Here is a 27,187-nt window from a genome sequence, read left to right as displayed (position 1 = left end):
GCCTTCATCAGAATCCGAGATATTTGAGTTCTATTTCCAGAACGTTTGATATCATTCAATTCGGAGCTGTGAGCAAGAAGATAACGTTTCCGGAATGGACACACGTCTAGAAGCCTCTTTCTGATCGTGTCAATGCACTGCGAAGATGAGCCCTCCAGGAAGCCTTCCGAAGCTTTCTTCACCAAAGTTGAAGATATTATAGTCTTCTGTCCTCTGAAACTGGAATCACACAATTCGGACCAATATCCTGGAAGTTACGCCTCTCGAAATGCAAAGTGGTCCATGCTGCTCTGAATGCTGCAAGATAGTCTTGTGACCTGGTTAACTCGCAGGCCAGAAGATGAATGCCTGGAAGTTGATGCCGCGAGTTGAGAAGTGCGGGTAAGCTATCACTGGATGAGGTCTGAGGCTCCCGAGCAAGGAAAATGCTAAGTCCACAATCGTGCGACTTAGGCATGCGAGTTGGCCGCGCCTGGAACTAAGCCGCACGATCACTCGCAATCTACACCGACTTGAGCCTGCGACCTGGGAGTAATGGAGACCAACCCGAACACATTCCTGAAGACCCCTGCTACATGGTCGTGCGAGTTAAGAATCAGAGAAGACTTAGCCGCACAAAGACTCGCAATTCACTCATGGATGAGCATGCGGCTGAATCTACAAGGTTTTATCTCGTTCAAGCTCCTCTCCTTGGTTGTGCGACTTGGGCATGCGGCTTGGGACTAAGGGATGACCAAGTCGCACATGTACATTCCCCAGAAACTGCCTTGGTCCTGCGAGTTGAGGAAGAAGAAGATTAAGCCGCACAAAGACTCGCAAAACACATCTACTTGGGCGTGTGGTTAACCAAGCGATTTAAGTCTCACAAGACAAGTTCTTCACCTGTGCGACTTGGTCAAGCGACCCGGGAGACATTGGACCAACTCGCACACTTTCCACTTTATCCACTAAAGCCGGGTCAGGACCCAGTTTGTTCCGGGCTTTTAGGGTTTTTTCCCAAAAAAACGAAGCTTTGTTCCCCTTTGTCTCTTGCCTCTTTTGTGAAAAGACTCCACTAAGAAGAGAAATATTGATTTTTGAGTGTTTAATCAAGAGAGTTTTAAGAGATCTTTGTGTTTAAAGCTGTTTTCTTATCCATCTCCATTTCTCATCATTAATCATGCCAATCTTCTCAACTTGCAAAGGTTTAAGAGAGATTAGTATGATTAGTGAGTAGTCACCTTAATGAGGTTCTAGATATGTAGGTTAGGGTGCTAAAGTGTTATATTAGGAGTGCTTAGGGGTAGATTCATTGATTCATCTCTCTAAACAGCTGTTCCCTATGCTAGATCCTTGCATATCACTTGAGATCTAGATTCTGGGAATTTCATGCACCAAAAGTGTTTGATGAAATTCCTTAAAGAGCTGTATTAGAGGTTTAAGCATTTGCTGCATGATGATGTATTGTTATTTGCTTGAATGATCATTTAAAACTGTTTATTAATGCATACTGATTCATATTTCAGAAATGATGATTTGCTTTGAAAATGGATTAGTATAGGGGTTAATACCTTCATGAGAGGATTAACCTAGATAAGAGTTCTTAATCATTTGAATCATGTCTCATAATTGTCATTAGCATTCCTAGTTTAGCACCAAAGCACCCTAACCAACTATCATGTCTAGAATCTCATACCTCGATCATATCATATTCATATAACTTGTCATTGTTTAGTTCTTCTTTAGTCTTTAATCCTGTTTTTAAGTTTGGAGTTGTCATTAGTAAATCGAAACCACTCTTGTTTGCTTGAATTAAGAATTTGATCACATAGTTTAGTGTCTAACACCACATATGGATTGATAAACCCCTTGTACTACAAGACAGGGGATTGATAACCTCTACAAAGAGCCTGGAAAACTCTTAGTTATCATCCACCTATCAACTCTGCCTCAAATTCCCAACTCCATCAGGCATTAAAACGATTTGGGGAAACCAGAAGGAGTTACGAACATGTTTCTTGGCAAAGCACAAGTTGAGGAACCCCGTCACCGATGCACGAGCAGACGTAGATCGCAAAAAGCTGAAGACGGACCGAGAGCCTGTGAACAAGCTCTCGAAGCTCTTATAGCAATTACAGATCGCGGAGAGCCGTGAAACGTGCACCGAGCCGGTATTTGATGCGGTGGACTCAGTGTGCATAGACAAAGCGTATCCAGAAAGACGCGTCAAAATCGGAACTAAGCTAGAAGAACCTCTGAGAAGCGAACTTCTTTCCCTCCTCAAAGAGAATGTCAACACTTTTGCCTGGACAGCGGAGGACATGCCAAGCATAAGCATCGACGTGACCTGTCACGAGCTGAACGTGGACCCAACCTTCAAACCAATCAAGCAAAAAAGGAGGAAACTCGGACCCGAACGAGCTAAGGCAGTTAACGATGAAGTGGAAAGATTGCTCAAAGTAGGATCAATTGCCGAGGTAAAATACGCGGACTGGCATGCAAATCCAGTGGTTGTGAAGAAGAAGAACGTCAAGTGGCGGGTCTGTGTAGACTTCACTGATCTCAATAAGGCGTGCCCAAAAGACAGTTTCCCTTTACCGCACATCGACCGGCTCGTCAAGGCCACTGCGGGAAACAGGTTGTTAACGTTTATGGACGCGTTTTCCGGTTACAACCAAATCCTGATGCATCTTGATGACCGGGAGAAAACGGCATTCATAACCGATCGTGGGATATAATGCTACAAAGTCATGCCATTCGGACTCAAGAACGCATGGGCAACATATAAACGGCTCGTCAATAAAATGTTCTCAGATTAGCTCGGAAAAACTATGGAGGTATATATCGACGATATGTTGGTCAAATCGCTCGAGGAAAAAGACCATATCGCGCACCTACGAGAATGCTTCGAGCGGTAACCTCGGGAGAGTTCCTCGGCTACTTGGTGACTCACCGGGGCATTGAAGCGAATCCCAAGCAGATCAAGGCATTAATCGAGATGCCCTCTCCAAGAACGAAGCGAGAAGTCAAAGGCTCATAGGAAGAGTCGCTGCGCTAAACAGATTCATTTCCCGTTCTACCGACAAGTGCATGCCTTTCTACGATATCCTTCGAGGAAATAAGAAGTTCGCGTGGGACGAGCGATGCGAAGCAGCTTTTCAGGAGTTGAAGAGTTATCTGGCGAGCACGCCGGTCCTGGCGAAACCAGTTGAAGGAGAGCCCCTTTTCCTCTACATCGCCGTATCTGCTACGGCCGTGAGTGGGGTGCTGATAAAAGAAGAGCGATCCGAGCAGAAACCCATCTTTTACGTCAGTCAAACACTGACTGATGCCGAGACCCGTTACCCCCAGATCGAGAAGGTCGCCCTAGCCGTTGTAGTATCGGCTCGCAAGCTGCATCCATACTTTCAATCATATTTGATTATTGTGCTCGCTACCCTTCCGCTGCGCTCGATCCTGCACAGCCCGAGCCAATCTGGGCGGCTCACTAAATGGGCCATAGAGTTGAGCGAGTACGACATCGAGTATCGGAACAGGTCATCTGCAAAATCACAGGTGCTCGCAGATTTTCTCATCGAACTTCTGACCGAGGCGACGACCGAGCCAACCCTAGACGAAGTATGGATGCTGCACGTTGACGGCTCATCGTCTAGACACGGCTCGGGAATAGGAATCCGTCTCAACTCTCCCACAGGGGAAATATTGGAGCAGTCTTTTCACCTGAACTTCCACGCCTTGAACAACGAAGCAGAATACGAAGCACTGATCGCTGGCATACGACTAGCGCAGGGAATCAGAGCTCAAAAGATAAGAGCCTTTTGCGATTCACAACTCGTAGCATGTCAATTCAACGGAGAGTACGAGGCGAAGGATGGACGAATGGGAGCTTACCTTAGAGTGGTCCGAGATTTGGTGCAAAAGTTCGACGAGTTCGAACTCACATGAATACCCCGAGGTGAAAACAACCTCGGCGGACGCCTTAGCAGCACTTGCTTCAACTTCAGACCCGGATCTCCGTGGAACAATTCCAGTCGAATCCATCGAACGTCCGAGCATAGAAGAGGTAGAAGGAGTTCGGCTGATAAACCCTCCCGATGAGGAACCAGAAAACGGCGAAGCAATCGCTATGGACGAAGACGCCTCACTAGCCGATCTGGAGTACGGCTGTGACAAAGAATGGCTCGGAGCCATCTGAATATATAGCCGATGGAGAAGTACCATCCGACAAGTGGGAACCTGCAAATTAAGGGCTCAGGCCGTGCGATATGTCCTCGTCGATGGTGAGTATTTAAATGGAGATTTTCAGGACCGCTCATGACATGTGTCGAGGGACCGGAGGCAAGAAATATAATGCACGAGGTGCACAGCGGCGCGTGCGGAAATCATTCTAGCGGAAGGTTACTTGCGATTACTTCTGGCCTACGATGGTTAAGGACTGCGAGAAGTTTACGGCGAAGTACGAGAAGTGTCAACGGCACACGCCTACAATCCACCAACCTACCGAGCTGCTATCATCGATTTCGTCACCTTATCCCTTCATGAGATGGTCAATGGATATAGTCGGGCCTCTACATCGATTAAAGCAGAAGCGCTTTCTGCTCGTCCTCACGGATTATTTTTCTAAATGGGTCGAGGCTGATTCTTACGCGAGCATAAAGGACGCTCAAGTCGAACACTTCATCTGGAAAAATATCATCTGCCGACACGGGGTCCCCTACGAAATAGTCACCGATAACGGATCCCAGTTTATCTCAACTCGCTTTGAAGCTTTCTGCGAGAAATGGAAAATTCGTCTGAGCAAATCTACGCCAAGATATCCCCAAGGGAATGGACAATTTGAAGCAGCCAACAAAACGATCCTAGACGGTCTAAAAAGAGGCTCGACGTTAAGAAAGGGCGATGGGCAGACGAACTCGAAGGAGTCCTTTGGTCGCACCGGACAACTCTGCGCCGAGCCACTGGAGAAACTCCGTTTGCTCTAGTCTATGGAACGGAGTGCAATGGATTTCCCTGGGATTCGACGAAGACTTCTGCCAGGACAAGAGGACTTGAATCACTTAATGATGCTGGACGAACTCGACCTGGTCAACGAAAGGTGCGACCAGGCTCTAATCCGAATCCAGAACTACCAACAAGCAACGGCGAGATACTACAACAAAAACGTCCGAAGTCGAAGAATTAAAGAAGGAGAGCTCGTTCTTCGAAAAGTGTTCCAAAACACTGCCGAGAGGAATGCAGGAAAGCTCGGAGCAAATTGGGAAGGTCCTTACAAGATTACAAAAGTAGTTCGCCCAGGAGTCTATGAACTTGCGACGGTAGCTGACGAAGCTATTCCAAGATCGTGGAACGCAATGCACCTAAAGAAGTATTATCACTAAGGCGACAACACGATCAACATGAACTACGGGACGGCTTGATCCCTTCAAAGGGTACGTAGGCAGCCCGTCCTCAGACGGGTTCAGCTGTCCCCCCTCCTAAAAAGGGGGGGGGAGTGGGTACGTATACACATACCTCCATTAACTTTAAAATTTTAGCTCATCGAGTCTACTATCTCTAAGGTCTTCATTCGTTTTAAACCAGCTAGTTGTTTTATGTTCACCTCGGATTTTTAATTCGTTCAGTGTCACTTCGGCTAGTTTTCATTCATCACTTATGTATACTTCTCCTAGACCTTTACATGTCCTTGCATTCACTTCAGCAAACCTTCTGATCTATAGTTCCAAACACTTCGCCTCGTTGCTGGCCACAACGAGGCAACAGTCACAAAGTTCTCTAAATAGACTTTTTACCACCTTTACTAGGACGAGGGTGCAAGTCACATCCTCTATGGATTAAAATCAAGCGCGTTATACAAATTTCAGACCAAAAACGTATCGGTCACCACGGTTCGTCATCGCACACGAGACTGTAAGTCGAGACTACATCGTGATAACTTAGAGTTTTCAAGGCTCTAAATTAGGGGTTATCAATACCTTTTTGTCACTTTGCATTGCAAAGGGTATCAATCCATCATGTGTAGACACTTAGATACAGTATCAGTTCTTAATTCAAGCCAAATGAGGGAAGTTTTGATGATTAATGACAACTAAGAATGGAAAAACAAGGATTAAAGCAAGGATTAAAACAAGGATTAAAGTAAATGAGCTAAATGAGATGAGAATGTATGTATGATGATGAGAAAGGTCTTAGACATGATAGTGGATTAGGGTGCCTTCAGTGATAAACTAGTGAGCTAATGAACCATATGATCAAGCAAACCATTCAACTTAAACATCATTAATTAAGTTAATCCTCTCATGAAGGTATTGACTCCTATGCAAAAACAGTTTCTAACCTAATCATCATTAGTGAAACATGAATTAACAAGCATTAAGAATCAGTCTAATCTGTCATTTAAGCATATAGACAATCATTCTCATGATGAATAACACTTAAACCTCTAACAACCTTGGTTCGGACATTTCATCAAACACTTTTGGTGCATGAAATGTCCAGAATCTAGACCACATATGATTTGTATGGATCTAGCATTAAGAACAGGTTGTAGAGAATAAGAGAAATCCTTGGAGGTTTGAAAATTCTAAAGCCCAACTTCTTAGCTATGGAGAATGGCATCAAGCTGACTGATGCTCCTAGATCACAAAGACATCCAGAAAATAGAAGAGGCCCAATGGCACAAGGGAGTGTGAAACTCCCTGGATCAGTTAACTTCCTTGGAATGGACTTCTTCTGAATGATAGCACTACATTCATGACTTAGTACTACCATGCCTTGTAGCTCTTTTGTCTTGTTCAGAATGGCATCCTTTAAAAACTTCCCCATCTTTGGCATCATTAAGAATGCATCAATGAGAGGCATTGTGAGTGGCGTCTCCTTGAGTGCCTTCTCAAATACAGCTCTTGCCTTGTCCACTAATTGCTTCTTGAATCTCCCTGGAAATGGGAGCTTGGGTTCGTATGGAGGTGGTGGCACATATACTTTTTCTGGTTCTGGTTCCTTTGCTACCTCTTTACCCTTTTCTGTCCTTGGTTTCTCAGCAACTTGATCATCTGTTAAGGCTGCCTCCCCCTCAGTTTGATCATTGTCCTCAATGATCACATTATTGTTCTGAATACCAGGTAACTCCTTTCCACTCCTCAGTGTAATGGCCTTGGCATATTCCTTGGGGTTGGGCTCTGGTTTTCCAGGTAGGTGGCCTTGGTTCCTTGAGCTTGAGGCCTGGTTCTGCTTCTGTTCTTTGATTTCTTGCTGCATAGCTGCATTCTGACTTGCAAAGATCTGTTGACCCTGAAGTAGTTGTTGCAGAATACCAACCATATCTGTACCCATCTGTGGCTGCTGTTGAACCATTGGTGGCTGAAACTGTTGTTGAACCGGCGCCTGCTGTTGGAATTGTGGTGGACCAAACCCTGGTGGTGCCTTTGGCTGCTGTGAAGTGTAACCAGTGCCCTGAAATGGTTGCTGTTGCTGACCAAAATTCTGATTCTGACCAAACTGATTCTTGGGTTGGAATGACCCTTGAAAGTTGTTCTTGGGAACAAAGTTCTTTGAAGCTCGAGAATTGGGATACACCTGGTCTTGTGGGTTAGCTACATTGGTGTTCCTGTAAGAGAGGTTTGGATTGGCATTACCATATTGATATCTCTGGAACCTCTGATTCCCAATGTAGTTGAGCTCCTCTTGGGTAAGACCTTCTTCACTTATGTTCTCAAAGATTTGAGAAGGTTCCTCATACTCTCCAACAAAATGCATTGGCTTCTGAGTGGTGAATTTCAGCTTGTCTAATTCACTCCTCAACTCCTTAACTTCTCTGGTGAGCCTCTGTTCTGAGCTTGAACCTTCAGACCTATTTGATCTGTCATAGTCTTCACCATAAGTATCATTGCTCAATGCTAAGTTCTCCACTAGCTCTAAAGCAGCATGTATCTCTTTACCCAGAAAGTTCCCATTGGAAGCAGTATCCAGCTGGTTTCTAATCTTGGGAAGAGCTCCCCTATACAGTGTGCTTAGAAGAGAAGCCTCACTAAACCCATGGTGTGGGCATTGGTTTGTGTAGCTCCTGAATCTCTCATATGCTTCACCAAAACTTTCATTGCTGTGCTGAGTGAAGCTAGAGATTTGGTTCCTCAGTTTTGCAGTTCTTGAGGTGGAGAAGAACTTAGATAAGAAGGCTTGCTTGCATTGCTCCCAGGTTTGAATGGAGCCTCTTGGAAGATTCTTCTCCCATTGATGAGCTTTATCACCAAGACTGAATGGGAATAGTCTTAGCTTAAAGCTGTCTTCTGAAACTCCATTTATCTTGGTCAGATCACACACCTTATCAAACTGGTCCAAGTGTTCCAAGGGATCTTCCATTGCTAACCCATGGAACTTTGAGTTCTGGACCATATTCAGCAATGATGCTTTCACTTCAAAGTTGTTGTTTTGCACAGGTGGTGCCTGAATACCAGCTCCATACTGATGAGCATTGGCCCTGTCATTCTCTCCAACATAGACTTGGGGTTTCTCATATCTTCGTTGCTGTTGTTGGAAAGGGTGGGGTTGGTGGTGCACTTGTTGTCTTTGCTGAACATTGGCCTGATGCCTCTGTTGATGAGCTTGAGCTTGTCCCTGGTGGACATAAGCTTGTTGGTGCACCTGTTCCTGATGAACATTACCCTGATGAAACCCTTGACCAACTCCATTACCAGCTCCATTTCCTTGAGCCTGTTGCTCATGAACTGGTTGTTCTATGTCTACCACGTGATCTCCTTGTTTTTCCATGTCAGCCTGATCAATCTGTCTACCACGTCTGTCCCTTCTCCTCCTTGGTACCAAAAGGTTGATGTTGTCGTTGAGAGGGAAAGGTGGACCACAGCTTCTTGATCTAGACCTGGTGTTCATACACCTGAAATCACAAACAGAACTTGAAAGGAATCAGTAGAAACAAGAAAGTAAGCACTTGATCTCAAGAACAGATCAGAGCTTAATGCTAATCAACCACAATTTGGCAATGGCGCCAATTGATAGACAAGTCTTTTTAGGGTCTCAGGGCTATCAATCCCCTTGTCAATGTAGCACAAAGAGGTTAATCAATCCAGATGTGGTGTTAGACACTAAACTATGTGATCAAGTTCTTAATTCAAGCAAACAAGAGTGGGTTTTGATTAATCTAGAGACAACTACAAACATAAACAGGTTTAAAGACTAATGACAATGACTAAACAAGAACTATGCAATGACAAATGATGTGAATATGATATGATGGAGGCATGAGATTCTAGACATGATAGTTGGTTAGGGTGCTTTGGTACTAAACTAGAAATGCTAATGACAATGATGAGACATGATTCAAATGATTAAGAACTCAAATCTAGGTTAATCCTCTCATGAAGGTATTAACCCCTATACTAATCCATTTTCAAACCAAATTCCCATTTGTGAAACATGAATCAATATGCATTAATAAACAGCTCTTAATGATCATTCAAGCAAATAACAATACATCATCATGCAGAAAAATGCTTAAACCTCTAATACAGCTCTTTCAGGAATTTCATCAAACACTTTTGGTGCATGAAATTCCCAGAATTTAGATCTCAAGTGATTATCAGGGATCTAGCATAGAGAACAGCTGTTTAGAGAGATGAATCAATGAATCTAGCCCTAAGCACTCCTAATCTAACACTTTAGCATCCTAACCTACACATCTAGAACCTCATTAAGGTGACTACTCACTAATCATACTAATCTCTCTTAAACCTTTGCAAGTTGAGAAGATTAGCATGATTAATGATGAGAAATGGAGATGGAGATGATAGATTAAGAAGAAAGCAGTTTTAAACACAAAAATCTCTTAAACTCTCTTGATTAAAGGGCCAAAAATCGATATTTCTCTTCTTGGTGGAGTCTTTTTCACAAAAGAGGCAAGAGACCAAGGGAATAAAACTTAGTTCTCTCCCAAAAAGCCCTAAAAAAGTATTTATACTTCCTTAAAAACAAACCGGGTCAGCCCGGAACAAACCGGGTCCTGACCCGGCTTTAATGGATAAAGTGGGAATTACTGCGGGTTGGTCCAGTATGTCCCAGGTAGCACAACTAAGTCGCAGTAGATGAAGACTTGTCTTGTGAAGCCTGAATCGCCTTGTCTTAGCCGCACGCCTAAGTAGGAGTGTTTTGCGAGTGTTGCTGCGGCTTGGTCTCCTTCCTCTCCAACTCGCAGGGCTAAGGCGGTTTATGGGGAATGTATAAACTGTGCGGGTTGGTCTCTATTGCACCTAGGTCGCAGGCTCAAGTCGGAGTGATTTGCGAGTGATCGTGCGGCATAGTTCCAGGCGCGGCTAACTCGCATGCCTAAGTCGCACGATTGTGGACTTAGCATTTCTCTTGCTCGGGAGCTTCAGATCTCTTCCAGTGATAGTTTACCCGCACATTTCAACTCGCAGCATCAGCATTCAGGCGTTCATCTTCAGGCCTGCGGGTTAACCAAGTCGCAAGACCATCTCGCAGCATCCAGAGCAGCTTAGACCACTTCGCATTCCGGAGAGTATAACTCCTATGAGACTTGTCCGAATTGAATGATTTTGGTTGCAGAAGACAGAGGACTCATTTATCTCCAAATTTGGTGAGAGAAGCTTCGGTGCTTGGGAAGTGTAAGGCTTCCTGGAGGGCACATCTTTGCAGTGCATGTACACGACCAGTGAGAGGCGTCTAGACATGTGTCCATTCCGGAGACCGTATCTTCCTGCTCATAGATCCGAATTGAATTATCTTGGACGTTCTGGAAAGAAGACTCAAATGTCTCTGATTCTCATGAAGGACCCGGAAACTGAATCGGCCTGAAAGTGCACCGTCCTTCGCATCCTTCAGAACTGATCTGCTCGGTCCGGAATACCTGCGAGACAGGGGTTCCTTCCGACGAGCTTAACTGTCTGCTCACGCGTCCGAATTCCACGATTTCACTTGCTATGAGACCGTGATCCAATGCTCTCCAACTTCTATGAAGCACCCGCCATCTGAATCGGATCCGAAGGTTCCCCGGACAGGCGATTTCTGAGACATGTTTGCACCCGGAGATTTTGGCCGATACACTTCACTCGCGGTACGTGTTTTGGTCGACAAAGTCCACCCGCGGTACGTGAAAATGGTCGACAAAACCTTCCTGGCCAGCGAGAATGGCCGATAACCTCCATAGACCCAATTTTTGCCACTTTTCCAGCTTTGATCACCATTCCACCTCCTGGATTCATCTTTTCAGCTCCAAATGCACCTGATGAACACTCAAAACATGCAAAGACTCATTGGGACCTAATGCGTCTCCTAAGTTCTAAAACAAACCCTAAGGACCTAAATGCATGGAATAAAACATGATTTAGAATGAATTATGCAACCTAAATGATGCAAATTATGAACATATCAACTCCCCCACACTTGTCCTTTGCTTGTCCTCAAGCAAACAAGACCAAATGAGAGAAAGAGGTTGGATGCATTGGGAGTTCACATTTCCTTTTTGAGAGAAGTGATCACAATGAGAATTCAAGTTCATGCTCAATTATGCAATGCAAAGCCATACTCAGATATATATCAACTCAACAAGGAATCTCCACAAGTTCTTCTCTCTCTCAACTCTTTAATATTCATTAAGCTTTTTAACAAGTGGATCAAATGGTGCATTGTTTAAACAAACATAGTTTGGCTAGGGTGAGGTTATGAGACTAAAATGATCTCATCAATGCTTGAGTGGGTTCAATGCAGCAAAAGGATCTCTCAATGAATGACCAAACTTTGGCAGAATGCTAAAGGTAAAAGGCAACCTATGCATACAAAGGCAAAGACTCATCCCACCCCACACTCTACTCAAAGTTTCCTCACTTGCTCACTTTTCACACTCATTCTTCTCTCACTAGGGGACTCTCTTTTCTTTTTCATACACAAGTCTTGGAGTTCAAACTTTACATAGCTCTTTTTTCACTTTCTTTTGTAACCTCTAACCTCTTCTTTTTTTTTTTCTTTCTTTTCTAAAACATTTGAGCTCTTTGGCTTCTTTTCTTTTCATTTAGAGGCTAGACTCTTTCTTTTCAAAACACTAGAGCTCACTTTCTTTGACTCAAAACTCCAATACTGATTTCTTTTCTTTTTCATTCCCCTAGTTCTCACCATTCTCCTTTCATTTCCACTCATCTCTCCTTTTTCCACTCACCAACATGTATTCCCCCACACTTAGTTCTTGCCAAATCTCTCAGCTCCTTGATGATGGAACCTAGCACTCAATGAGACTTGCCCTTGTCGCCCTAAACCTAACACTTTCTGCTAAGTTTGGTCCAAGGTGGCCTCTCAATCACACACAAACAATTGGCTTGAAAGAAGGATGGGTTCAGGGTGAGGAAAACTGATCTATTATGCAGATTCAGCTATTTGAGCTAAGGAAGAGGATGGTAAAAACAGGATTCTAGCTCAAATATGTATATTGGTATCCACAAGCTTGTTCAAACAATGCACCAAATGATAATTTCAAGTCAAGTTCAGGGTTTTCACTTAATTAGAGTTGAGTTCAATTCAAACTTGTTTCTCAGATTCAGATCATTTCAGACTTTGCAAGCACAGAAAAAGATTCACAAGCATATTCAATTCAAGTTCTCAAAGTGATGTACTCTCTAGAAAACCTATCATTACTCCCTGCAAGATGCAACCTACATGCATATGCAATCTACACTCAATCCTAAAAATGAGAATGCAACTACATGATCATTTTTTTCTTTTTGTGTAAATTTTTTCAGATTTTTCCATTTTTTTTTTTGTTTTTATATGCACTTAGATGAGACTAAATGAATATGCAACTAGAATGTGACTCAAGACTCAAAGTGTAAAATAAGAAAAGAGAAAACATGATTAGTAAAGGATGAAACTCCTCCCCCACACTTAAATAACACAGTCCCTTGTGTTATAAAAGCATGAGAAAGGAGTTTAAAACAAAGTAAACAAGTAAAATGCAAAAGAAAAAGAAAATCTACATGCTATTTACAAGGTTTTGAGTGTTACCTAGTGGCTGTTGAAGTCAGACCCCAATGAGTAGGAGGGGTTCGAAGTGTGGCCTGACGGTGTTTCCCAAGAATGGTGGCTGGCCTCATCAGTCCCGTCGTCAAGATCTACCCAAGTGGTTCCATATGTGACCAAGGCTGTGCAGTTCATGGAACAAGAGCACATGAACAAATTTCTCAAGCCAAGAATCAATCAAATAAGTTCATAGCAATGCAAAAACAAGAGTGCAAAGCAGGGACTCAGCAAGAAACCAATTCATCTCTTTTTTTAAAAAAAAAAAAATCGATTTCTTTCATGAATTACTTGCAACAATTTTCAAAATTCAAGAACAAGTAATTACCAACAAAGTGCTCTGTTTTCCAAGACTATCTAGCACCCTAGCATTTATAAAAATAATCCCAAGGTCTAAAACAACCTATCAAAATCGATTCCACACCTTAAAGTTCAAAAATCACCATTGAAGAACATGGAAAGAGATGAGTTTTAACAGGATGAAATACCTTGGGATTAAGATGCAACGAGTTCGAAATGCAATCAGGATGATGTTAACAACTCAAAAACGAGCTCAGAGCACTTTGAATCAACAATTTTGGTGGAGAAATGAGAGAGATATGATGAAAACAATGGAGAGAAACAAGGGTTGCAAACTCGGGTTTGTTGTGGTGAAGAGAGAGTGTGGGACAGGGTCAAGCCTTTGGACTGGTAGTCAATAGATCTATTTTGACCAGTCAAGGCTTTGACCCGTCCTTTTCTCATTGACCGGCCTCCTTTCTCTCTTTTGTGCGTCCGGGAACCGTCGGGATCGAGCCGTGTGACCATCTTGGTGCAGAACCGGAAATATTTTTGTGCTACCTGGTCATCCTCTGTCTAACCCGCACGACTAACTCGCAGTAAAGATCCTTGAGCCCAGTTTTATCTTTTCCCAGTGCTGCTACCTGGAACCCATTGCAACCAGCTAGCACGACCAAGTCGGAGTAATTTGCGAATGGATGTGCGGGTTGGTCTTCTTTGTTCCCAGGTAGCACAACCATCCCGCAGCTTTTGTTACTTAGACATTCTGGCCGTTCCTCTTTTTGCTGCGGCTTGGTCTTCATATTCCCAGCTAGCACGCCCAACTTGGAGTAAATTGAGAGTGCATGTGCGACTTGGTTTCCTCTGTTCCCAGGTGGCGCGACTATGCCGCAGACTTTTGGACTTAAACAAACGGCCTTTCTTTTCCTGCTGCGACCTGGTGTTCATGTTCCCAGCTAGCACGCCCAACTTGGAGTAAATTCAGAATAGATGTGCGGGTTGGTCTTCTTTACTCCCAGGTAGCACACCTAAATATGAGTAATTAGCGAATGTATGTGCGCGTTAGCCCCCTTTGTTCCCAGCTAGCACACCTAAGCCGCAGGTTTTGTCACTTAAGCTCCTTGTCCGTTCTCTACATGCTGCGACCTGGCCTCCATGTTCCTAGCTAGCACAGCTGACCCGGAGTGAATTGCGAGTCTTCATGCGGCCTGGACTCCTTTCTTTTAACCCGCAGCACCAGCTAGCACAGTTTTGGACTTAGGCGTTTTGGACTCCTTCTGTTTAGTGCGGCCTGGCCGTCTTCTTTCCAGGTAGCACGACCATCTCGGAGTGAATTGCGAATGATCGTGCGACTTAGCCTCCTTGGGTTTCAGGCCGCAGCACCAGGTAGCACAGTTTAGCACTTAAAACTCTCGGCCTTCTTCTTTCTGGTGCGGCTCGGCTTCCATGCTTCTAGGTCGCACACTTAAGCCGGAGTAAATTGCGAATGCGTGTGCGGCCTAGCTTCCTCTCTTCTGACCCGCACTCCCAAGCCGCAGTAACTGGGACTTAAACATTTCGGGCTTCTCATGGTTCGTGCGGCCAGGTTCCTTTCACACCAGGTAGCACGCCCAGGCCGGAGTAGATTGTGAGTCTGGATGCGGCCTGGGCTCTTCATGCACTAACCCGCACACCTAGGTAGCACTGAGGCGTTCTTCAAGTTTTTCTGGCTTTAAACACTTCTCTCAGCTCTCTCACATGCTCCATTCCATTCAACACTGAGCTATGTCCTCCAAAGATCACCTAGTGCCTGAGACCAACTCACAAAACCCATTAAAAAGTTCTAAAACATAAAAGAAAAGAGAAGAAATCAAAAGAACTATGTACAAAGATAAGCTTGGGGTGTCTCCCAAGAGCACTTTGTTTAAAGTCTCTAAGTTTGACTTTGAGAACCTGTTTAACAGGCTGGTGGATCAAGAAGAGGAACTGTTGTAGCTTCCTCTTTCCCTTGTGAAACTAAGTAATGCTTGATTCTCTGTCCATTCACCACAAATTCTTGACCATTCTTCCCTTCTAAGACAATGGCACCATAAGGTCTCACTTCAAGAACTTTGAAAGGTCCAGACCACCTAGACTTAAGCTTTCCTGGAAACAACTTAAGTCTAGAGTTGAACAGCAACACCAAATCACCATCCTTGAACTCTCTCTTCAGTATCTTCTTATCATGCAGAACCTTGGTCTTCTCCTTATAGATCTTTGAGCTTTCAAGAGCCTCAAGCCTAATCTCCTCAAGTTCATGGAGTTGCATGATCCTTTTCTCCTGAGCTGTCTTGATATCAAAGTTCAGCAACTTCACAGCCCACATAGCCTTGTATTCCAGCTCAACAGGAAGGTGGCAGCTCTTCCCATATAGTAGACTGAATGGTGATGTCCCAATTGGAGTTTTAAAGGCAGTCCTATAAGCCCACAATGCATCATCTAGCCTTTTGCTCCAATCTTTTCTGCTTGAGCTAACAGACCTCTCAAGAATGGCTTTGATCTGTCTATTGGATACTTCAACCTGGCCACTAGTTTAAGGATGATAAGGAGTAGCTATCTTGTGTTTCACTCCATGCTTCCTCAATAAACCTTCCAGAGTCTTGTTCACAAAATGGGATCCTCCATCAGAGATGACAACCCTTGGAACTCCAAACCTTGGGAAGATGATGCTCTTGAACAGCTTCACTACAACCTTTGAATCATTGGTAGGGGAAGCAATGGCCTCAACCCAATTGGACACATAGTCCACAGCAACAAGAATGTACTGATTCCCATAGGATGAAATGAAGGGCCCCATAAAGTCAATCCCCCAACAATCAAAGATTTCAACCTCTTGAATGGGGTTTGAGGCATCTCACTCCTCTTAGACATGTTCCCATGCCTCTGACAGGCATCACACGCTGAAACCACCAACTGAGCATCTTTGAACATTGTGGGCCACCAAAACCCACTTTGAAGAACCTTTGCCACAGTTTTGAATGCCCCCATGTGACCTCCAAAAGCAGAACCATGACATTCTTGCAACACAGGTTGCATCTCCTCTTCAGCAAGACACCTTCTATACAGCTGATCTTTGTTCAGAACATAGAGGTAGGGTTCATCCCAATGGTATCTCTGGACATCTCTGAAGAACTTCTTCCTCTTGTAAGCATCTAATTCAGGAGGCTCCACCCCACATGCAAGATAGTTCACTATGTCTGCAAACCAGGGCATCCTCCTTTCTTGAATGCTCTCTACTTCCTCAAACTCCAAGTAGAAATGGAGCACCATCAGAGACTCTTCAGGCAAAGCATCATCTATGGGCACCTTTTCTTCAATCCTCAGCCTTGAGAGATGGTCTGCAGCCCCATTTTCAATGCCCTTTTTATCAAGCACTTCCATATCAAACTCTTGGAGCAATAAAACCCATCTTAACAGCCTTGGCTTGGCATCTTTCTTGGTCATCAAATACCTGAGGGCTGCATGATCAGTATATACAATGACTTTTGATCCCACCAGGTAGCTTCTGAACTTATCAAAGGCAAAGACTATTGCCAGCATTTCCTTTTCAGTTGTAGCATACTTCTCTTGGGCAGAGTCAAGTGTTCTACTGGCATAGTAGATCACATGCAGCTTCTTGTCTTTCTTTTGCCCAAGCACTGCTCCAACAGCAAAGTCAGATGCATCTATCATGACCTCAAAAGGAAGTGACCAGTCTGGTGCCTGAACTATTGGTGCACTAACCAATGCCTCCTTGATCAACTTAAAGGCTTCTTCACATTCAGCATCGAAGATGAAATCCACTTCCTTACACAACAGTCTTGTTAAGGGCCTGGTAATCCTTGAGAAGTCCTTTATGAATCTTCTATAAAACCCTGCATGCCCAAGGAAGCTCCTTATCCCTTTAACTGAAGTGGGGGTTTGCAGGTTCACCATTACTTCTACCTTTGCTCTATCAACCTCAATACCCTTCTCAGATATCTTATGCCCAAGAACTATCCCTTCTTGCACCATGAAATGACACTTCTCCCAGTTCAGCACCAAGTTGTGTTGCTCACATCTCTCCAACACTTGTGTCAAATTAGAGAGACAATCCGAGAAGGAGGAGCCATAGACACTAAAGTCATCCATGAACACCTCAACTTTCTCTTCAATAATGTCAGAGAAAATGTGCATCATACATCTTTGAAAAGTGGCCGGTGCATTACATAAACCGAAAGGCATTCTCCTATAAGCATAAGTGCCATAAGGGCATGTGAATGTTGTTTTCTCTTGATCTCTTGGATCTATGGGAATTTGAAAAAATCCAGAGTACCCATCGAGAAAAAAAAAATAAGAATGATTAGCTAGCCTTTCAAGCATTTGATCAATGAATGGTAAAGGGAAATGATCTTTTCTAGAAGCAGAATTCAATTTCCTATAGTCAATGCACATGCGATGGCCGGTTATGGTTCTTTGAGCAATGAGTTCATCCTTATCGTTTTTCACCACTGTGATCCCACCCTTCTTGGGCACAACATGAACAGGAGACACCCATCTTGAGTCAGAGATTGGGTAAATTATCCCTGCCTCAGAAGTTTTAGTATCTCCTTCTTAACCACTTCCCTAAGGTTGGGGTTAAGTCGTCGTTGATGCTCAATAGAGGACATAGATTGGTCCTCTAGGTGGATCCTGTGGGTGCAAATGTCAGGAGAGATCCCTCTAATATCACCAAAGAATACCCTATGGCTCTCCTGAACTTTCTTATTTCATTAAGCAATGCACTCTCTTGGTCCTCTAATAGGCTATCATTGATGATGACAGGATAAGTGGAGTTTAAGCCTAAGAAAGCATACCTGAGCCCTGTTGGTAGAGGCTTGAGCTCAACAGGGGGTGCATCAGCCTCATTCCAGTCCTGGTCCAAGCTGCTTTGGCTGTTGACTGATTCCTTGATAGCAAAAACTTCAGAACCACCTTGTTCCAGCTCCAAAAACCTTGTCTCAGGACCCAGCTCTCTTGCATTGTCCAGATACAGCTTATACCCTTCACTTGCTTCAGCTAAGAGCTCATTGTCTCCTTGTTCTTGAGTTAGAGCAGCTTGAAGAGGATCCTCAGTGTTCAGCTCCTCAAGCAACTCATTAGCCAACTAATCCATTGTCTCCACATAGAAACATTGACCTTCAATGGTGGGTTTCTTCATCATCTCATTCACATCAAACTTGAGCTTTTCAGACCCAAGTTGAAGCTCTATTATCCCACCTCTCACATCAATAATAGCTCCTGCAGTTGCTAAGAATGGCCTGCCCAAGATAAGAGGATCTACTGGCTCTTCATCCATCTCCAGCACAACAAAATCTGTTGGAACCTCAAAACCACCTATCTTGACAGGTAGATCTTCCAACATACCAACAGGCAATCTAACTGATCTATCTACAAGGATAAGAGAAATCCTTGGAGGTTTGAAAACTCTAAAGCCCAACTTCTTAGCTATGGAGAATGGCATCAAGCTGACTGATGCTCCTAGATCACAAAGACATCCAGAAAATAGAAGAGGCCCAATGGCACAAGGGAGTGTGAAACTCCCTGGATCAGTGAACTTCCTTGGAATGGACTTCTTCTGAATGATAGCACTACATTCATGACTTAGTACTACCATGCCTTGAAGCTCTTTTGTCTTGTTCAGAATGGCATCCTTTAAGAACTTCCCCATCTTTGGCATCATTAAGAATGCATCAATGAGAGGCATTGTGAGTGGCGTCTCCTTGAGTGCCTTCTCAAATACAGCTCTTGCCTTGTCCACTAATTGCTTCTTGAATCTCCCTGGAAATGGGAGCTTGGGCTGGTATGGAGGTGGTGGCACATATACTTTTTCTGGTTCTGGTTCCTTTGCTACCTCTTTACCCTTTTCTGTCCTTGGTTTCTCAGCAACTTGATCATCTGTTAAGGCTGCCTCCCCCTCAGTTTGATCATTGTCCTCAATGATATTATTATTGTTCTGAATACCAGGTAACTCCTTTCCACTCCTCAGTGTAATGGCCTTGGCATATTCCTTGGGGTTGGGCTCTGGTTTTCCAGGTAGGTGGCCTTGGTTCCTTGAGCTTGAGGCCTGGTTCTGCTTCAGTTCTTTGATTTCCTGCTGCATAGCTGCATTCTGACTTGCAAAGATCTGTTGACCCTGAAGTAGTTGTTGCAGAATACCAACCATATCTGTACCCATCTGTGGCTGCTGTTGAACCATTGGTGGCTGAAACTGTTGTTGAACCGGCGCCTGCTGTTGGAATTGTGGTGGACCAAACCCTGGTGGTGCTTTTGGCTGCTGTGAAGTGTAACCAGTGCCCTGAAATGGTTGCTGTTGCTGACCAAAATTCTGATTCTGACCAAACTGATTCTTGGGTTGGAATGACCCTTGAAAGTTGTTCTTGGGAACAAAGTTCTTTGAAGCTCGAGAATTGGGATACACCTGGTCTTGTGGGTTAGCTACATTGGTGTTCCTGTAAGAGAGGTTTGGATTGGCATTACCATATTGATATCTCTGGAACCTCTGATTCCCAATGTAGTTGAGCTCCTCTTGGGTAAGACCTTCCTCACTTATGTTCTCAAAGATTTGAGAAGGTTCCTCATACTCTCCAACAAAATGCACTCGCTTCTGAGTGGTAAATTTCAGCTTGTCTAATTCACTCCTCAACTCCTTAACTTCTCTGGTGAGCCTCTGTTCTGAGCTTGAACCTTCAGACCTATTTGATCTGTCATAGTCTTCACCATAAGTATCATTGCTCAATGCTAAGTTCTCCACTAGCTCTAAAGCAGCATGTATCTCTTTACCCAGAAAGTTCCCATTGGAAGCAGTATCCAGCTGGTTTCTAATCTTGGGAAGAGCTCCCCTATACAGTGTGCTTAGAAGAGAAGCCTCGCTAAACCCATGGTGTGGGCATTGGTTTGTGTAGCTCCTGAATCTCTCATATGCTTCTTGGAAGATTCTTCTCCCATAGGCTTGCTTGCATTGCTCCCAGGTTTGAATGGAGCCTCTTGGAAGATTCTTCTCCCATTGATGAGCTTTATCACCAAGACTGAATGGGAATAGTCTTAGCTTAAAGCTGTCTTCTGAAACTCCATTAATCTTCGTCAGATCACACACCTTATCAAACTGGTCCAAGTGTTCCAAGGGATCTTCCATTGCTAACCCATGGAACTTTGAGTTCTGGACCATATTCAGCAATGATGCTTTCACTTCAAAGTTGTTGTTTTGCACAGGTGGTGCCTGAATACCAGCTCCATACTGATGAGCATTGGCCCTGTCATTCTCTCCAACATAGACTTGGGGTTACCCGGCTTTAATGGATAAAGTGGGAATTACTGCGGGTTGGTCCAGTATGTCCCAGGTAGCACAACTAAGTCGCAGTAGATGAAGACTTGTCTTGTGAAGCCTGAATCGCCTTGTCTTAGCCGCACGCCTAAGTAGGAGTGTTTTGTGAGTGTTGCTGCGGCTTGGTCTCCTTCCTCTCCAACTCGCAGGGCTAAGGCGTTTTCTGGGGAATGTACAAACTGTGCGGGTTGGTCTCTATTGCACCTAGGTCGCAGGCTCAAGTCGGAGTGATTTGCGAGTGATCGTGCGGCATAGTTCCAGGCGCGGCTAACTCGCATGCCTAAGTCGCACGATTGTGGACTTAGCATTTCTCTTGCTCGGGAGCTTCAGATCTCTTCCAGTGATAGTTTACCCGCACATTTCAAGTCGCAGCATCAGCATTCAGGCGTTCATCTTCAGGCCTGCGGGTTAACCAAGTCGCAAGACCATCTCGCAGCATCCAGAGCAGCTTAGACCACTTCGCATTCCGGAGAGTGTAACTCCTATGAGACTTGTCCGAATTGAATGATTTTGGTTGCAGAAGACAGAGGACTCATTTATCTCCAAATTTGGTGAAGGAAGCTTCGGTGCTTGGGAAGTGTAAGGCTTCCTGGAGGGCACATCTTTACAGTGCATGTACACGACCAGAGAGAGGCGTCTAGACATGTGTCCATTCCGGAGACCGTATCTTCCTGCTCATAGATCCGAACTGAATGCTCTTGGACGTTCTGGAAAGAAGACTCAAATGTCTCTGATTCTCATGAAGGACCCGGAAACTGAATCGGCCTGGAAGTGCACCGTCCTTCGTATCCTTCAGAACTGATCTGCTCGGTCCGGAATACCTGCGAGATAGGGGTTCCTTCCGACGAGCTTAACTCTCTGCTCACGCGTCCGAATTCCACGACTCCACTTGCTATGAGACCGTGATCCAATGCTCTCCAACTTCTATGAAGCACCCGCCATCTGAATCGGATCCGAAGGTTCCCCGGACAGGCGATTTCTGAGACATGTTTGCACCCGGAGATTTTGGCCGATACACTTCACTCGCGGTACGTGTTTTGGTCGACAAAGTCCACCCGCGGTACGTGAAAATGGTCGACAAAACCTTCCTGGCCAGCGAGAATGGCCGATAACCTCCATAGACCCAATTTTTGCCACTTTTCAAGCTTTGATCACCATTCCACCTCCTGGATTCATCTTTTCAGCTCCAAATGCACCTGATGAACACTCAAAACATGCAAAGACTCATTGGGACCTAATGCGTCTCCTAAGTTCTAAAACAAACCCTAAGGACCTAAAATGCATGGAATAAAACATGATTTAGAATGAATTATGCAACCTAAATGATGCAAATTGTGAACATATCACCAAGTCGCACATGTACATTCCCCAGAAACTGCCTTGGTCCTGCGAGTTGAAGAAGAAGAAGATTAAGCCGCACAAAGACTCGCAAAACACATCTACTTGGGCGTGCGGCTAACCAAGCGATTTAAGTCTCACAAGATAAGTTCTTTACCTGTGCGACTTGGTCAAGCGACCTGGGAGACATTGGACCAACTCGCACACTTTCCACTTTATCCACTAAAGCCGGGTCAGGACCCGGTTTGTTCCGGGCTTTTAGGGTTTTTTCCCAAAAAAACGAAGCTTTATTCCCCTTTGTCTCTTGCCTCTTTTGTGAAAAGACTCCACTAAGAAGAGAAATATTGATTTTTGAGTGTTTAATCAAGAGTTTTAAGAGATCTTTGTGTTTAAAGCTGTTTTCTTATCCATCTCCATTTCTCATCATTAATCATGCCAATCTTCTCAACTTGCAAAGGTTTAAGAGAGATTAGTATGATTAGTGAGTAGTCACCTTAATGAGGTTCTAGATATGTAGGTTAGGGTGCTAAAGTGTTATATTAGGAGTGCTTAGGGGTAGATTCATTGATTCATCTCTCTAAACAGCTGTTCCCTATGCTAGATCCTTGCATATCACTTGAGATCTAGATTCTGGGAATTTCATGCACCAAAAGTGTTTGATGAAATTCCTGAAAGAGCTGTATTAGAGGTTTATGCATTTGCTGCATGATGATGTATTGTTATTTGCTTGAATGATCATTTAAAACTGTTTATTAATGCATACTGATTCATATTTCAGAAATGATGATTTGGTTTGAAAATGGATTAGTATAGGGGTTAATACCTTCATGAGAGGATTAACCTACATTAGAGTTCTTAATCATTTGAATCATGTCTCATAATTGTCATTAGCATTCCTAGTTTAGCACCAAAGCACCCTAACCAACTATCATGTCTAGAATCTCATGCCTCGATCATATCATATTCATATAACTTGTCATTGTTTAGTTCTTCTTTAGTCTTTAATCCTGTTTTTAAGTTTGTAGTTGTCATTAGTAAATCGAAACCACTCCTTTTTGCTTGAATTAAGAATTTGATCACATAGTTTCGTGTCTAACACCACATATGGATTGATAAACCCCTTGTACTACAAGACAGGGGATTGATAACCTCTACAAAGAGCCTGGAAAACTCTTAGTTATCATCCACCTATCACCTCTGCCTCAAATTCCCAACTCCATCAGGCATTAAAACGATTTGGGGAAACCAGAAGGAGTTACGAACATGTTTCTTGACAAAGCACAAGTTGAGGAACCCCGTCACCGATGCACGAGCAGACGTAGATCGCAAAAAGCTGAAGACGGACCGAGAGCCTGTGAACAAGCTCTCGAAGCTCTTATAGCAATTACAGATCGCGGAGAGCCGTGAAACGCGCACCGAGCCGGTATTTGATGCGGTGGACTCGGTGTGCATAGACGAAGCGTATCCAGAAAAACGCGTCAAAATCGGAACTAAGCTAGAAGAACCTCTGAGAAGCGAACTTCTTTCCCTCCTCAAAGAGAATGTCAACACTTTTGCCTGGACAGCGGAGGACATGCCAAGCATAAGCATCGACGTGACCTGTCACGAGCTGAACGTGGACCCAACCTTCAAACCAATCAAGCAAAAAAGGAGGAAGCTCGGACCCGAACGAGCTAAGGCAGTTAACGATGAAGTGGAAAGATTGCTCAAAGTAGGATCAATTGCCGAGGTAAAATACGCGGACTGGCATGCAAATGCAGTGGTTGTGAAGAAGAAGAACGTCAAGTGGCGGGTCTGTGTAGACTTCACTGATCTCAATAAGGCGTGCCCAAAAGACAGTTTCCCTTTACCGCACATCGACCGGCTCGTCAAGGCCACTGCGGGAAACAGGTTGTTAACGTTTATGGACGCGTTTTCCGGTTACAACCAAATCCTGATGCATCTTGATGACCGGGAGAAAACGGCATTCATAACCGATCGTGGGATATAATGCTACAAAGTCATGCCATTCGGACTCAAGAACGCATGGGCAACATATAAACGGCTCGTCAATAAAATGTTCTCAGATTAGCTCGGAAAAACTATGGAGGTATATATCGACGATATGTTGGTCAAATCGCTCGAGGAAAAAGACCATATCGCGCACCTACGAGAATGCTTCGAGCGGTAACCTCGGGAGAGTTCCTCGGCTACTTGGTGACTCACCGGGGCATTGAAGCGAATCCCAAGCAGATCAAGGCATTAATCGAGATGCCCTCTCCAAGAACGAAGCGAGAAGTTCAAAGGCTCATAGGAAGAGTCGCTGCGCTAAACAGATTCATTTCCCGTTCTACCGACAAGTGCCTGCCTTTCTACGATATCCTTCGAGGAAATAAGAAGTTCGAGTGGGACGAGCGATGCAAAGCAGCTTTTCAGGAGTTGAAGAGTTATCTGGCGAGCACGCCGGTCCAGGCAAAACCAGATGAAGGAGAGTCTCTCTTCCTCTACATCGCTGTATCTGCTACGGCCGTGAGTGGGGTGCTGATAAGAGAAGAGCGATCCGAGCAGAAACCCATCTTTTACGTCAGTCAAACACTGACTGATACCGAGACCCGTTACCCCCAGATCGAGAAGGTCGCCCTAGCCGTTGTAGTATCGGCTCGCAAGCTGCGTCCATACTTTCAATCACATTTGATTATTGTGCTCGCTACCCTTCCGCTGCGCTCGATCCTGCACAGCCCGAGCCAATCTGGGCGGCTCACTAAATGGGCCATAGAGTTGAGCGAGTACGACATCGAGTATCGGAACAGGTCATCTGCGAAATCACAGGTGCTCGCAGATTTTCTCATCAAACTTCTGACCGAGGCGACGACCGAGCCAACCCTAGACGAAGTCTGCACGTCGACGGCTCATCGTCTAGACACGGCTCGGGAATAGGAATCCGTCTCACCTCTCCCACAGGGGAAATATTGGAGCAGTCTTTTCACCTGAACTTCCACGCCTCGAACAACGAAGCAGAATACGAAGCACTGATCGCTGGCATACGACTAGCGCAGGGAATCAGAGCTCAAAAGATAAGAGCCTTTTGCGATTCACAACTCGTAGCATGTCAATTCAACGGAGAGTATGAGGCGAAGGATGGACGAATGGGAGCTTACCTTAGAGTGGTCCGAGATTTGGTGCAAAAGTTCGACGAGTTCGAACTCACATGAATACCCCGAGGTGAAAACAACCTCGGCGGACGCCTTAGCAGCACTTGCTTCAACTTCAGACCCGGATCTCCGTGGAACAATTCCAGTCGAATCCATCGAACGTCCGAGCATAGAAGAGGTAGAAGGAGTTCGGCTGATAAACCCTCCCGATGAGGAACCAGAAAACGGCGAAGCAATCGCTATGGACGAAGACGCCTCACTAGCCGATCAGGAGTACGGCTGCGACAAAGAATGGCTCGGAGCCATCTGAGTATATATCGCCAATGGAGAAGTACCATCCGACAAGTGGGAACCTGCAAATTAATGGCTCAGGCCGTGCGATACGTCCTCGTCGATGGTGAGTATTTAAATGGAGATTTTCAGGACCGCTCATGACATGTGTCGAGGGACCGGAGGCAAGAAATATAATGCACGAGGTGCACAGCGGCGCGTGCGGAAATCATTCTAGCGGAAGGTCACTTGCGATCAAGATAAAACAGCACGATTACTTCTGGCCTACGATGGTTAAGGACTGCGAGAAGTTTACGGCGAAGTACGAGAAGTATCAACGGCACACGCCTACAATCCACCAACCTACCGAGCTGCTATCGTCGATTTCGTCACCTTATCCCTTCATGAGATGGTCAATGGATATAGTCGGGCCTCTACATCGATTAAAGCAGAAGCGCTTTCTGCTCGTCCTCACGGATTATTTTTCTAAATGGGTCGAGGCTGATTCTTACGCGAGCATAAAGGACGCTCAAGTCGAACACTTCATCTGGAAAAATATCATCTGCCGACACGGGGTCCCCTACGAAATAGTCACCGATAACGGATCCCAGTTTATCTCAACTCGCTTTGAAGCTTTCTGCGAGAAATGGAAAATTCGTCTGAGCAAATCTACGCCAAGATATCCCCAAGGGAATGGACAAGTCGAAGCAGCCAACAAAACGATCCTAGACGGTCTAAAAAGAGGCTCGACGTTAAGAAAGGGCGATGGGCAGACGAACTCGAAGGAGTCCTTTGGTTGCACCGGACAACTCCGCGCCGAGCCACTGGAGAAACTCCGTTTGCTCTAGTCTATGGAACGGAGTGCAATGGATTTCCCAGGGATTCGACGAAGACTTCTGCCAGGACAAGAGGACTTGAATCACTTAATGATGCTGGACGAACTCGACCTGGTCAACGAAAGGCGCGACCAGGCTCTAATCCGAATCCAGAACTACCAACAAGCAACGGCGAGATACTACAACAAAAACGTCCGAAGTCGAAGACTTAAAGAAGGAGAGCTCGTTCTTCGAAAAGTGTTCCAAAACACTGCCGAGAGGAATGCAGGAAAGCTCGGAGCAAATTGGGAAGGTCCTTACAAGATTAAAAAAGTAGTTTGCCCAGGAGTCTATGAACTTGCGACGGTAGCTGACGAAGCTATTCCAAGATCGTGGAACGCAATGCACCTAAAGAAGTATTATCACTAAGGCGACAATACGATCAACATGAACTACGGGACGGCTTGATCCCTTCAAAGGGTACATAGGCAGCCCGTCCTCAGACGGGTTCAGCTGTCCCCCCTCCTAAAAAGGGGGGGGAGTGGGTACGTATACACATACCTCCATTAACTTTAAAATTTTAGCTCGTCGAGTCTACTATCTCTAAGGTCTTCATTCGTTTTAAACCAGCTAGTTGTTTTATGTTCACCTCGGATTTTTAATTCGTTCAGTGTCACTTCGGCTAGTTTTCATTCATCACTTATGTATACTTCTCCTAGACCTTTACGTGTCCTTGCATTCACTTCAGCGAACCTTCTGATCTATAGTTCCAAACAATTCGCCTCGTTGCTGGCCACAACGAGGCAACAGTCACAAAGTTCTCTAAATAGACTTTTTACCACCTTTACTAGGACGAGGGTGCAAGTCACATCCTCTATGGATTAAAATCAAGCGCGTTATACAAATTTCAGACCAAAAACGTATCGGTCACCACGGTTCGTCATCGCACACGAGACTGTAAGTCGAGACTACATCGTGATAACTTAGAGTTTTCAAGGCTCTAAATG

The 27,187-nt window shown here is 44.7% G+C and overlaps 2 protein-coding genes, 1 non-coding gene and 1 pseudogene across 3 annotated transcripts; all 4 read left to right on the top strand.

Annotated features, from left to right (window-relative positions):
* Window positions 1-4,403: 4,403 nt before the first annotated feature.
* Window positions 4,404-4,961, top strand: LOC112086232 (uncharacterized protein K02A2.6-like). The gene has a single exon (XM_024155144.1). It carries the CDS (start codon window positions 4,404-4,406, stop codon window positions 4,959-4,961), a length of 558 nt encoding a protein of 185 aa, XP_024010912.1.
* A 3,044-nt stretch (window positions 4,962-8,005) lies between these two features.
* Window positions 8,006-8,112, top strand: LOC112086272. The gene has a single exon (XR_002899394.1). It is a non-coding gene; the product is annotated as a small nucleolar RNA R71 (small nucleolar RNA).
* A 12,065-nt stretch (window positions 8,113-20,177) lies between these two features.
* Window positions 20,178-20,319, top strand: LOC112086343 (annotated as a pseudogene).
* Window positions 20,320-25,562: 5,243 nt separating this feature from the next.
* On the top strand, window positions 25,563-26,213 carry LOC112086231 (uncharacterized protein K02A2.6-like). The gene has a single exon (XM_024155143.1). It carries the CDS (start codon window positions 25,563-25,565, stop codon window positions 26,211-26,213), a length of 651 nt encoding a protein of 216 aa, XP_024010911.1.
* The last annotated feature ends 974 nt before the right edge of the window (window positions 26,214-27,187 follow it).

The sequence above is a fragment of the Eutrema salsugineum genome, unplaced genomic scaffold (assembly GCF_000478725.1).
Source record: "Eutrema salsugineum unplaced genomic scaffold, Eutsalg1_0 scaffold_21, whole genome shotgun sequence".
In the NCBI taxonomy this organism is placed as follows: domain Eukaryota; kingdom Viridiplantae; phylum Streptophyta; class Magnoliopsida; order Brassicales; family Brassicaceae; genus Eutrema; species Eutrema salsugineum.
The sequence above is the reverse complement of the archived record's forward strand: the minus strand, read 5'-3'. Positions and strand labels throughout refer to the sequence as shown.